This window comes from Salvelinus namaycush, unplaced genomic scaffold (genome assembly GCF_016432855.1).
Source record: "Salvelinus namaycush isolate Seneca unplaced genomic scaffold, SaNama_1.0 Scaffold117, whole genome shotgun sequence".
Taxonomy (NCBI): Eukaryota; Metazoa; Chordata; class Actinopteri; order Salmoniformes; family Salmonidae; genus Salvelinus; species Salvelinus namaycush.
Genome location: NW_024057864.1, coordinates 247,939 through 261,230, shown reverse-complemented (window position 1 = coordinate 261,230; position 13,292 = coordinate 247,939). Strand labels below are relative to the sequence as shown.

Below are 13,292 nucleotides of genomic sequence, written 5' to 3'. Positions count from 1 at the left end.
AGCACCTCTCCTAAACAGGTGTTCTACTCCCCTAGCCAGCACCTCTCCTAAACAGGTGTTCTACTCCCCTAGCCAGCACCTCTCCTAAACAGGTGTTCTACTCCCCTAGCCAGCACCTCTCCTAAACAGGTGTTCTGCTCCCCTAGCCAGCACCTCTCCTAAACAGGTGTTCTACTCCCCTAGCCAGCACCTCTCACTAAACAGGTGTTCTTACTCCGCTAGCCAGCACCTCTCCTAAACAGGTGTTCTACTCCGCTAGCCAGCACCTCTCCTAAACAGGTGTTCTACTCCCCTAGCCAGCACCTCTCCTAAACAGGTGTTCTACTCTGCTAGCCAGCACCTCTCCTAAACAGGTGTTCTACTCCGCTAGCCAGTACCTCTCCTAAACAGGTGTTATACTCTGCTAGTCACACCTCTCCTAAACAGGTGTTCTACTCTGCTAGCCAGCACCTCTCCTAAACAGGTGTTCTACTCTGCTAGTCACACCTCTCCTAAACAGGTGTTCTACTCTGCTAGCCAGCACCTCTCCTAAACAGGTGTTCTACTCTGCTAGCCAGCATCTCTCCTAAACAGGTGTTCTACTCTGCTAGTCACACCTCTCCTAAACAGGTGTTCTACTCTGCTAGCCAGCACCTCTCCTAAACAGGTGTTCTACTCTGCTAGCCAGCATCTCTCCTAAACAGGTGTTCTATTCTGCTAGCCAGCACTCGCCTTAACAGGTGTGTGTTTCTTTCGCCTCCAGCTGTTATCGCCACAAGACAGTTCAATGGAAATACTCCAAACTTTCTAAATGTCTACAAAAAATGAAAACCTATCTACTGTCATAAAAAAATCATATCAAAATAACCAGACATGTTTTCCCTTACATCTTACAGATAATAATGCCCTCTACCCCGATGTAGACGCTGAATAGGAATACACATTATTAATAAATACTGTTATGAACAGGTAGTGTGTTAATTTTTTGGGGTACTCTATTGTTGTAAACTCGCTCTTTTTCACATCTTTTAATCGAGATGAGACCATACCATTCCTTTCAAGCCACACTGTATGAACAATCTTCCAAGTGGGGGACCCACGATGCAGATGTCAACCATGGAGCACATGCAAACATAACCGGATTATCTGTAGAGGAATGGCGCACACACACACACACACACACACACACGCACACACACACACACAGAGAGAGAGAGCCAAGAGTTTGAAAATAACAATTTAATCACAGAAAGCATACAAATGGAATCTGATGTGCTCTATATGTGCTCTATACTCAAGACATTAATTCATGTCTTGGGATTTGTTTTAAAACATACCAATTCTTTTTTAGTAGGCTTTATCCAATTAGATTTCATATGGCATAACAAAAAGCACACATTTTCTGTAACAAATTTGAGACAAATTTGAACACTGTGTATGTGTTCTCTCATGAATTCTAAGTATGTGTGATGCACTAGATCTCGTTCCACAATGGGAGCAGTGGTAAGGCTTCTCCCCTGTTCTCTTCTCCCCTGTGTTTGTTACCTCATGGTCCTTCAGGTTCCCTAACTGGGTAAATATCTTTCCACACTGGAAACATTGATATTGTTTCTCTCTGGTGTGGATTCTTTCATGTTCTGTCAGTTGCCTTAATTAACAAGGTAAATCTCATTCCACAGTAGGATCAGTGGAAAGGCTACTCTACAGAGTTTGTTAGCGCATGTTCATTTTATTCTACAGTGGGAGAATTTCCAAAAGGCTTCACGCTTGTGTGTACTTTCTCATGCTGTTTCAGTTTGCCTAATTTCTTAAAACTCTTTCCACACTGGGAGCAGTGGTAAGGCTTCTCCCCTGTGTGTGCTCGCTCATGTGTTTTCAGGCTCCCTAGCTGGTTAAAACTCTTTCCACACTGGGAACATTGATAGGGCTTCTCTCCTGAGTGTATTCTCTCATGTGTTTTCAAGTTACATGACATGGTGAAATTCTTTCCGCACTGTGAGCAATGGTAAGGCTTCTCCCCTGTGTGTGTTCTTTCATGGTATTTCAGGTATGCGGACTGGGAAAAACTATTTTGACACTGGGAGCATTGGTAAGGCTTCTCTCCAGTGTGTATTCTCTCATGCCGTTTCAGGCCGTTTAACCGGCTAAATCTCTTCCCACAGTCTGAGCAGTGGTAAGGCTTTTCTCCAGAGTGTAAACCTATATGTCTTTTCAAGGAATCTGATGAGGTAAAACTATTTCCACACTGGGAGCATTGGAATGGTTTTTCTCCTGTGTGTACACTCTTATGCAATTTAAGATGCGATGACCGGATGAATCTCTTTCCACACTGGGAGCATTGGAACGGCTTCTCTCCTGAGTGTATTCTCTCATGTGATTTCAGGGAACCTGACGAGGAAAATCTCTTTCCACACTGGGAGCATTGGAACGGCTTCTCTCCTGAGTGTATTCTCTCATGTGATTTCAGGGAACCTGATGAGGAAAATCTCTTTTCACATTGAAAGCAGTGATGTGGTCTTGCTGATTTGGACATCACTGGTTCTGGTTCCTCGGAGGGACACGTTCCACTTTCAGAGTAAGGGTCTAGTCTCTCTCCTGCCAAAGACAAACAGAGTATTTTTCAGTTTAACAGAGAATTTCCAGAGTGGGCTCTCTGTTACTTTTGAAGTAATGACCATTTTACATGTAGAAATTGACATTATAGGCCATTAACCAATCACAGCCCTCCTTTATGATTGCACATTCAGTAAACCACCAGCAGAGGGAGTTTCCTTTGAATCCATTTTCCCATTCACTGTGTTGGTGGTGCTTTATACAATTGATCGTAACTTCAAAAGTAGCAGAGAGCCTACTCTGTAAATGTACATTTACATCCTTTGGCAGACGCTCTTATCCAGAGCGACTCACAGTTCATCTTAAGATCTCTCGGTGAGACAACCACATGTCAGTGACAGGAAGTAAATGTTTTCCTCAATAAAGACGTTCTCAGCAAAGTTAGCGCTAGTAGGAAAAGGCAAGTTGGGGGGAGGAGAGGATAAGACTGACTGAGATGTCTTATTTAAAGCTGCAATATGTCACTTTTTGGGTGATCCTGGGGGGGGTGAACACGACCAAATTCACATAGAAATGCACATTATAGATCTGTCATTCTCATTGAAAACAAGTCTTTACATCCTTAGAGATTGAAAGTGTTAGGTTCAAACTCTTGTGTATGTCAAATGTAATTATTTAGTGGACTGTAAAAATGTGTACTCCTAACCTCTGACCTAACCAATTCAGTGACCTTCTGGTTAGTGTACACCCTGTACTGAACTCTGCTGTTATGTTATGTTCTGTACTGCACTCCACTGTACTGCACTCTGCTGTTCTGTTCTGTACTGCACTCTGCTGTTCTGTTCTGTACTGCACTCCACTGTTATGTTCTGTACTGCACTCCACTGTTATGTACTGCACTCCACTGTTATGTACTGCACTCCACTGTTATGTACTGCACTCCACTGTTCTGTACTGCACTCTACTGTTCTGTACTGCACTCTACTGTTCTGTACTGCACTCTACTGTTCTGTACTGCACTCTACTGTTCTGTACTGCACTCTACTGTTCTGTACTGCACTCTACTGTTCTGTACTGCACTCTACTGTTCTGTACTGTACTGCACTCTGCTGTTCTGTTCTGTACTGCACTCTGCTGTTCTGTTCTGTACTGCACTCTACTGTTCTGTACTGTACTGCACTCTGCTGTTCTGTTCTGTACTGCACTCTGCTGTTCTGTTCTGTACTGCACTCTACTGTTCTGTACTGCACTCTACTGTTCTGTACTGCACTCTACTGTTCTGTACTGCACTCTACTGTTCTGTACTGCACTCTACTGTTCTGTACTGCACTCTACTGTTCTGTACTGCACTCTACTGTTCTGTTCTGTACTGCACTCTACTGTTCTGTTCTGTACTGCACTCTACTGTTCTGTTCTGTACTGCACTCTACTGTTCTGTTCTGTACTGCACTCTACTGTTCTGTACTGCACTCTACTGTTCTGTACTGCACTCTACTGTTCTGTACTGCACTCTACTGTTCTGTACTGCACTCTACTGTTCTGTACTGCACTCTACTGTTCTGTACTGCACTCTACTGTTCTGTACTGCACTCTACTGTTCTGTACTGCACTCTACTGTTCTGTACTGCACTCTACTGTTCTGTACTGCACTCTACTGTTCTGTACTGCACTCTACTGTTCTGTACTGCACTCCACTGTTCTGTTCTGTACTGCACTCTACTGTTCTGTTCTGCACTCTACTGTTCTGTTCTGTACTGCACTGCACTGTTATGTTCTGTACTGCACTGCACTGTTATGTTCTGTACTGCACTCTGCTGTTCTGTTCTGTACTGCACTCTACTGTTATGTTCTGTACTGCACTCTACTGTTATGTTCTGTACTGCACTCTGCTGTTCTGTTCTGTACTGCACTCTGCTGTTCTGTTCTGTGCTGCACTCTACTGTTATGTTCTGTGCTGCACTCTACTGTTATGTTCTGTGCTGCACTCTACTGTTATGTTCTGTGCTGCACTCTACTGTTATGTTCTGTGCTGCACTCTACTGTTATGTTCTGTGCTGCACTCTACTGTTATGTTCTGTTATGTTCTGTACTGCACTCTACTGTTATGTTCTGTACTGCACTCTACTGTTCTGTACTGCACTCTACTGTTCTGTACTGCACTCTACTGTTCTGTACTGCACTCTACTGTTCTGTACTGCACTCTACTGTTCTGTACTGCACTCTACTGTTCTGTACTGCACTCTACTGTTCTGTACTGCACTCTACTGTTCTGTTCTGTACTGCACTCTGCTGTTCTGTTCTGTACTGCACTCTACTGTTATGTTCTGTACTGCACTCTACTGTTCTGTACTGCACTCCACTGTTCTGTACTGCACTCCACTGTTATGTACTGCACTCCACTGTTATGTACTGCACTCCACTGTTCTGTACTGCACTCTACTGTTCTGTACTGCACTCTACTGTTCTGTACTGCACTCTACTGTTCTGTACTGCACTCTACTGTTCTGTACTGCACTCTACTGTTCTGTACTGCACTCTACTGTTCTGTACTGCACTCTACTGTTCTGTACTGCACTCTACTGTTCTGTACTGCACTCTACTGTTCTGTACTGCACTCTACTGTTCTGTACTGCACTCTACTGTTATGTTATGTTCTGTACTGCACTCTACTGTTCTGTTCTGTACTGCACTCTACTGTTATGTTCTGTTCTCTACTGTTATGTTCTCTACTGTTCTGTTCTGTTCTCTACTCTACTGTTCTGTTCTCTACTGATCTGTTCTCTACTGTTCTGTTCTCTACTGTTCTGTTCTCTACTCTACTGTTCTGTTCTCTACTGTTCTGTTCTGTTCTCTACTGGTCTGTTCTCTACTGGTCTGTTCTCTACTGGTCTGTTCTCTACTCTACTGTTCTCTACTGTTCTGTTCTCTACTCTACTGATCTGTTCTCTACTCTACTGTTCTCTACTCTACTGTTCTGTTCTCTACTGTTCTGTTCTCTACTGTTCTGTTCTCTACTGTTCTGTTCTGTTCTCTACTCTACTCTACTCTTCTGTTCTCTACTCTACTCTTCTGTTCTCTACTCTACTCTTCTGTTCTCTACTCTACTCTTCTGTTCTCTACTCTACTCTTCTGTTCTCTACTCTACTCTTCTGTTCTCTACTCTACTCTTCTGTTCTCTACTCTACTCTTCTGTTCTCTACTCTACTCTTCTGTTCTCTACTCTACTCTTCTGTTCTCTACTCTACTCTTCTGTTCTCTACTGTTCTGTTCTCTACTGTTCTGTTCTCTACTGTTCTGTTCTCTACTCTACTGTTCTGTTCTCTACTCTACTGTTCTGTTCTCTACTCTACTGTTCTGTTCTCTACTGTTCTGTTCTGTTCTCTACTCTACTGTTCTGTTCTCTACTGGTCTGTTCTGTTCTCTACTGGTCTGTTCTGTTCTCTACTCTACTGTTCTGTTCTCTACTCTACTCTTCTGTTCTCTACTCTACTCTTCTGTTCTCTACTCTACTCTTCTGTTCTCTACTCTACTCTTCTGTTCTCTACTCTACTCTTCTGTTCTCTACTCTACTCTTCTGTTCTCTACTCTACTGTTCTGTTCTCTACTGTTCTGTTCTGTTCTCTACTGTTCTGTTCTCTACTGTTCTGTTCTCTACTGTTCTGTTCTCTACTCTACTGTTCTGTTCTCTACTCTACTGTTCTGTTCTCTACTCTACTGTTCTGTTCTCTACTCTACTGTTCTGTTCTCTACTCTACTGTTCTGTTCTCTACTCTACTGTTCTGTTCTCTACTGTTCTGTTCTGTTCTCTACTCTTCTGTTCTGTTCTCTACTGTTCTGTTCTCTACTGTTCTGTTCTCTACTGTTCTGTTCTCTACTCTACTGTTCTGTTCTCTACTGTTCTGTTCTGTTCTCTACTCTACTGTTCTGTTCTCTACTGGTCTGTTCTGTTCTCTACTGGTCTGTTCTGTTCTCTACTCTACTGTTCTGTTCTCTACTCTACTGTTCTGTTCTCTACTCTACTGTTCTGTTCTCTACTCTACTGTTCTGTTCTCTACTCTACTGTTCTGTTCTCTACTCTACTGTTCTGTTCTCTACTCTACTGTTCTGTTCTCTACTGTTCTGTTCTCTACTGTTCTGTTCTCTACTGTTCTGTTCTCTACTCTACTGTTCTGTTCTCTACTCTACTGTTCTGTTCTCTACTCTACTGTTCTGTTCTCTACTGTTCTGTTCTCTACTGATCTGTTCTCTACTGATCTGTTCTCTACTCTACTGTTCTCTACTCTACTGTTCTGTTCTCTACTCTACTGTTCTGTTCTCTACTCTACTGTTCTCTACTCTACAGATCTGTTCTCTACTCTACTGATCTGTTCTCTACTGTTCTGTTCTCTACTGATCTGTTCTCTACTGTTCTGTTCTCTACTCTACTGTTCTGTTCTCTACTCTACTGTTCTGTTCTCTACTCTACTCTACTGATCTGTTCTCTACTGGTATGTTCTGTTCTCTACTGTTCTGTTCTCTACTCTACTGTTCTGTTCTCTACTGGTCTGTTCTGTTCTCTACTCTACTGATCTGTTCTCTACTGATCTGTTCTCTACTCTACTGTTCTGTTCTCTACTCTACTGATCTGTTCTCTACTGATCTGTTCTCTACTCTACTGTTCTGTTCTCTACTGTTCTGTTCTCTACTCTACTGTTCTCTACTCTACTGTTCTCTACTCTACTGTTCTCTACTCTACTGTTCTCTACTCTACTGTTCTCTACTCTACTGTTCTCTACTCTACTGTTCTCTACTCTACTCTACTGTTTTGTACAGAACTGTGCTGTCCTTTGATGTCCAAACTTCAGATTTGGTCCGGACCAACCAAATTTTGTCTTGTTTGGGGGCAGAGCTCATTAAAATAATAGCCAGTGTATAGAACAATACCCGAATATGCAAAGTAGGATAGTGCATATTTCTACCTTTGTGTACCTATTCAGGATGCATCACCACGAAGAGAGAACCCACTTCACTTACTGTACTTCAATAACCAAAACAGATGTTTTTCAAAGTCAGTGTATCATGTCATAGATGACACCTCATTCTTTCTGCAGACTTCGTTGATTCTTAATTCGGAGTGAATATTTAACAGAGTTTTTTTGGAATGCACACAAACTAAGGGAGATGGAACCAACATTCTGTAACCAAACTTTGCATCTGCACAATTCCGCCAGTAAAAGTTTTTTTTTGTGTCAAATGTTAAAAGTAGTGATTGTGCATAGAGTGGAAAGGTTTGTTCAGCTTTGAAATAAATGTATTTTTTTTGTTTGGCATACATTTAAAGTAAGAAATCTGAGTCTCGCGATTCCATACCTATAACAATTCCCACTACAGAACAAATTATTGAAAGTGTAGAACTTCCGTAGAATGCTCATTTAAAGGGGCAATCTGCAGTTGCTACATCCACTTTTTTGGACTTCTACATTAATTATATGTACCCATTGGTTCTTGAAAATATAAGTTATTAATACCTCATAAGTTAGTTCAACTGTCATACCCCATCAGAACCTACTACTACTACTATACAATCAAAACAAGGTTAAAACTATAATTTTAGATGATCAGTCTTTGCATCCATAGTTCTGTCTATGAATTTGAGAGTGGTTACAGTTCATCAGCCCCATCCCTCAGAGTTTTACAGAAACAGGGGCGGGAATCTCGCTTTGATATTGTTTCAACTGCAGATTTCCCCTTCAAAACCACTCATTTGGATCAACAACTGCAGCGCTTGTGCCCATGTTTTTAAGATAGTACTCACTGGTGTTAATCAGATCTCCAGTCTGCTCTTCTTCCTCCTCCAATGTGACAGTAATCTCCCCCTCCTCTTCTTTCACTGTGACAGTCATCGCCTCTTCCTCCCCTTTCACTCCGAAAACGTCATCCTCTTCTTCCTCTTCCTTCACAGTAACATCCTCCTCTTTCACTCTGAAAGCTTCTTCTTCTTTCAATGTAACAGCTTCATCTTTTTTAACTGCGACAGCCTCCTCCTCTTTCACGAGAGCTTCTTTCTCTGTCCAGCAGACCTGCTCTTCTTTAGCAAGGGACAAGCTCATGGTCGAATATGTTAGCTAGCTAGTTAGCATTAGCGAATAGCCCACTAACGTTACTAGGCTAAGTTAATAAGTAATCTTACCGACAACGTAAATATGAAATTTTGTGAAGTATAGTAAATAAGCAGTTAGTGTGTTTAAAACACGGAGGTTAATATACACAAAAAAATGGTCAATGAGCACCAATGTTTCGGTGTTATGTTGGCTAGCTAGCTGTGAAGATGGCTGAATCAGTAGCAGTGTTGTAGCTGTTGTTGAAGAAGCGTCCCGCACCGTCCATTAGATTATACGTCACGCAAGAGGCACCAGCTGAAAGACTCAATTGCCATCTGCCGGCTCATGTGGGTAACGCAATTTAACAAAAATAATATTCTTGCAATTAATTAAACACTAGGCAGGTTTTCATTTACCCAGGATAATTCGAGGAAAGAACATCATTGCGACCTGTGTAACAGAACCGGCAGGGGAAATCTTCAAAAGATACCATTTTAGTCTCAGTTAAGCAGGGCTGGAATTGTCTTTTGTATAACTTTCTTTATTGCAACAAAAAAAGTGATGGATGATGGAAAATGTGCAGTTGGGGCTGTAACACAGGGTTATAAACTGTATGTTGCATCTAGTATAACATCCAGCTCAGAGTTACACCCAGCCTTCGGCTCAGAGTTACACCCAGCCTTCGGCTCAGAGTTACACCCAGCCTTCGGCTCAGAGTTACACCCAGCCTTCGGCTCAGAGTTACACCCAGCCTTCGGCTCAGAGTTACACCCAGCATCCGGCTCAGAGTTACACCCAGCATCCGGCTCAGAGTTACACCCAGCCTTCGGCTCGGAGTTACACCCAGCCTTCGGCTCGGAGTTACACCCAGCCTTCGGCTCGGAGTTACACCCAGCCTTCGGCTCGGAGTTACACCCAGCCTTCGGCTCAGAGTTACACCCAGCCTTCGGCTCAGAGTTACACCCAGCCTTCGGCTCAGAGTTACACCCAGCCTTCGGCTCAGAGTTACACCCAGCCTTCGGCTCAGAGTTACACCCAGCCTTCGGCTCAGAGTTACACCCAGCCTTCGGCTCAGAGTTACACCCAGCCTTCGGCTCGGAGTTACACCCAGCCTTCGGCTCAGAGTTACACCCAGCATCCGGCTCAGAGTTACACCCAGCCTCCGGCTCAGAGTTACACCCAGCCTCCGGCTCAGAGTTACACCCAGCCTCCGGCTCAGAGTTACACCCAGCCTCCGGCTTAGAGTTACGCCCAGCATTCGGCTCAGTTACATCCAGCTCAGAGTTACACCCAGTCTTCGGCTCAGAGTTACATCCAGCTCAGAGTTACACCCAGCCTTCGGCTCAGAGTTACACCCAGCATCCGGCTCAGAGTTACATCCAGCATCCGGCTCAGAGTTACACCCAGCCTTCGGCTCAGAGTTACACCCAGCCTTCGGCTCAGAGTTACACCCAGCCTTCGGCTCAGAGTTACACCCAGCATCCGGCTCAGAGTTACACCCAGCATCCGGCTCAGAGTTACACCCAGCCTTCGGCTCAGAGTTACAGTGCTTTCAGAAAGTATTTATACCCCTTGACTAATTCCACATTTTGTTGTGTTAAAAGCCTGAATTCAACATGGATTAAATAAATACAAATTCTCATTGATCTAAACACAATACCCCATAATGACAAAGTGATGTGATATGTTTGCAAATTTATTGAAAATGCAATATAGAAATATCTAATTTACATAAGTATTCACACCACTGATTCAATGCATGCTAGAATCACCTTTGGCAGTGATTACAGCTGTGAGTCTTTCTGGATACGTCTCTAAGAGCTTTGCACACCAGGATTGAACAATATTTGCACATTATTATTCCATAAAATTCTTCAAGCTCTGTCAAGTTGCTTGTTGGCTTTGTGTTTTAGGTTATATACTTTGGGTGGTGTATCCATACACCCAGTCACTACAAAGATACCTTCCTAATTCAGTTGTCAGAGAAGCAGGAAACTGCTCAGGGATTTCACCATGAAGCCAATGGTGACTTTAAGACAGTTACAGAGTTTAATGGCTGTGATAGGAGAAAACTGAGGATGGATCAACAACATTGAAGTTACTCCACAATACTAACCTGACAGAGTGAAAAGAAGGAAGCTTGTACAGAATACAAATATTAATCAAAAAGTTTGCAAAAAGGCACTAAAGTAAAACTGCAAAAAATGTGGCAACGAAATGTACTTTATGTCCTGAATACAAAGTGTTTGGGGAAATGAACAAAACACATCCCCAAGTACCATTCTTCATATTGTCAAGCATGGTGGTGGCTGCATCATATTATGGGCATGCTTGTCATCGGCAATAAATATGTAGTTTTTTTCAAATTAAAATAAACGTAAATATAAAAAAATATGTGTTCACTTTGTCATTATGATGTGTGGTGTGTAGATGGGTGAAACAAAAATCTATTGAATTCAGGCTGTAGCAAAACAAAATGTGGAACAAGTCAAGGGGTTTGAATACTGTCTGAAGGCACTGTAATAATAAGGATGCATTTGATCCAACAACGTCTTGTTGTTGGTTCCCACTCTTTGTAGCTGTAACAATACAGCACAGAACATCATACAGTATTCAAGTGTAGAACTTCAGTAGAATGCCCCTTTGACCTTTTAACCTTCTGACCCTTAAACCCTTTTCTAAACCGGCTGGTAAATCATGTGTTAACAGTGGATTTACAAATGGATATGACAAAAAATCTTAACTTGAACTTGATTGATCGACTCCCCCAGCCCTCCTGCAGCAATTTACATCATTTGTATATCCTTCATTAATTTTTTTATTTTTACTTTTATTTAACTAGTCAAGTCAGAACCTGTTTAGGCCAGGGGTGCCGCTAGCGGCACTCCTCCCACATTCCATTGAAAAGGCAGAGCGGCAAATTCAAAAAAAAAATTCTTTGAAATATTTAACTTTCACACATTAACAAGTCCAATACAGCATTTGAAAGATAAACATCTTGTGAATCCAGCCAACATGTCCGATTTTTTAAATGTATTACAGCAAAAACACCACGTATATTTATGTTAGCTCACCACCAAATACAAAAGAGGACAGACATTTTTCACAGCACCGGTAGCATGCAGGTAGCATGCACAAAGCCAACCTAACTAACCTAGAACCAACCTAACTAACCTAGAAACAACTCCCTCAGATGACAGTCCTATAACATGTTACACAATAAATCTATGTTTTGTTCAAAAAATGTGCATATTTGAGCTATAAATCAGTTTTACATTACTGCTACCATCATAGCTACCATCATAGTTACAGTCAGAAATAGCACGGGAGCAGCCAGAGTAAATAGACACCAACGTCAACTACCTAACTACACATCATAAAACATTTCAGAAAAATATATGGTGGATAGCAAATGAAAGACAAAGATCTTGTGAATATAGCTAATATTTCCGATTTTCTAAGTGTTTTACAGCGAAAACACAATATATCGTTATATTAGCTTACTACATTAGCTAGCACACAGCATCATTGATTCTAGTCGAACGGTAGCATAGCACAGTTCGACAGATATATGAAAAAGCATCCCAAATTGGGTCCTTATCTTTGTTGATCTTCCATCAGAATGTTCTCCAAGGGGTCCTTTGTTCAGAAACGTCTTTATTTCGATCCAGAACGAACGATTTCCCTCTTGAATTAGCAAGCACACTGGCAGTGCGACGCTAACCTCTCCATCTTGACAAAATTCTTGCGTCGCATCACGTCTAAAGTCCAGAATAAATTTCAATAATATAATTAAAATATATTGAAAAAACATACTTTAGGATGCTATTGTGACATGTATCGAATAAAATCGAAGCCAGAGATCATATTCATCAATAACGAACGTTTTCCAGGAGGCGATACCAGGTCCAAATTCGCGCCTCCCAAAAAAAAAAAAATGGCGGTCCTCTCAATCAAAGAGGTTGCATTCAACCCCTGAACGAGATAATCACCTCATTTCTTCTCTCACTTCCGCATGACACCCAGGGGAAGGCGTATGGCGTGTTTCTACAGTCATAAGTGACAAGCCCTTTTATAGACAAGCCTTTGAAGAGAGACCTCGATATTGGAAATCTCACTTCCGGATAGGAAATGTCCTGTAAAAATAGTTCTGTTTCACTTAGAGAAATAATTAGAACTGTTTTAGAAACTAGAGAGTGTTTTCTATCCAATATTAATAATAATATGCATATTGTACGAGCAAGAATTGAGTAGGAGGCCGTTTTAAATTTTGAACGATTTTCCCCAAAAGTGTAAACTCCACCCCTAATCCTAAAGAGGTTTTAAGAACAAATTCTTATTTACATTGACGGCCTTCTTTTGGGTTTCTGCAGTTCAGTGTTGTGGCAGTAAATCAGTCACCAAATATATGAGATGAAAGGTATGTTACGTGCAGGACTATGTAAATAAATAGTTCAAATGTTTAAATAAATATCATGCTCCATGGTGTCAAATAATCACTATTCAGATTAAAAGTAATCTATCAAGTAAACCCTATAATTATAATAAAAAAACTGCCCTTCATCATCTATTTTCTCAACCTGTAGTCTGAACATGTGGGAAACATGGTGGAAGAAGCTAGATGATTTGACATTTAAAGAGGCATTCCAAAGGATTGGAAACTACCTCGTTATTTTTTTC

General features: G+C 41.7%; 1 protein-coding gene across 1 annotated transcript; it reads right to left on the bottom strand.

Annotated features, from left to right (window-relative positions):
* Positions 1 to 1,257: 1,257 nt before the first annotated feature.
* Positions 1,258 to 8,370, bottom strand: LOC120035967 (zinc finger protein 239-like). Its single transcript, XM_038982456.1, has 2 exons — positions 8,327 to 8,370; positions 1,258 to 2,574 (listed from the first exon to the last, which is right to left on the bottom strand). Exon 2 carries the CDS (start codon positions 2,510 to 2,512, stop codon positions 1,709 to 1,711), a length of 804 nt encoding a protein of 267 aa, XP_038838384.1. The 5' UTR covers positions 2,513 to 2,574; positions 8,327 to 8,370; the 3' UTR covers positions 1,258 to 1,708.
* Between the last annotated feature and the right edge of the window lie 4,922 nt (positions 8,371 to 13,292).

What these genes read in the sequence shown, in the direction of transcription:
- LOC120035967 (XM_038982456.1), bottom strand. Translation starts at nt 2,512, where the DNA reads ATGTCCAAATCAGCAAGACCACATCACTGCTTTCAATGTGAAAAGAGA.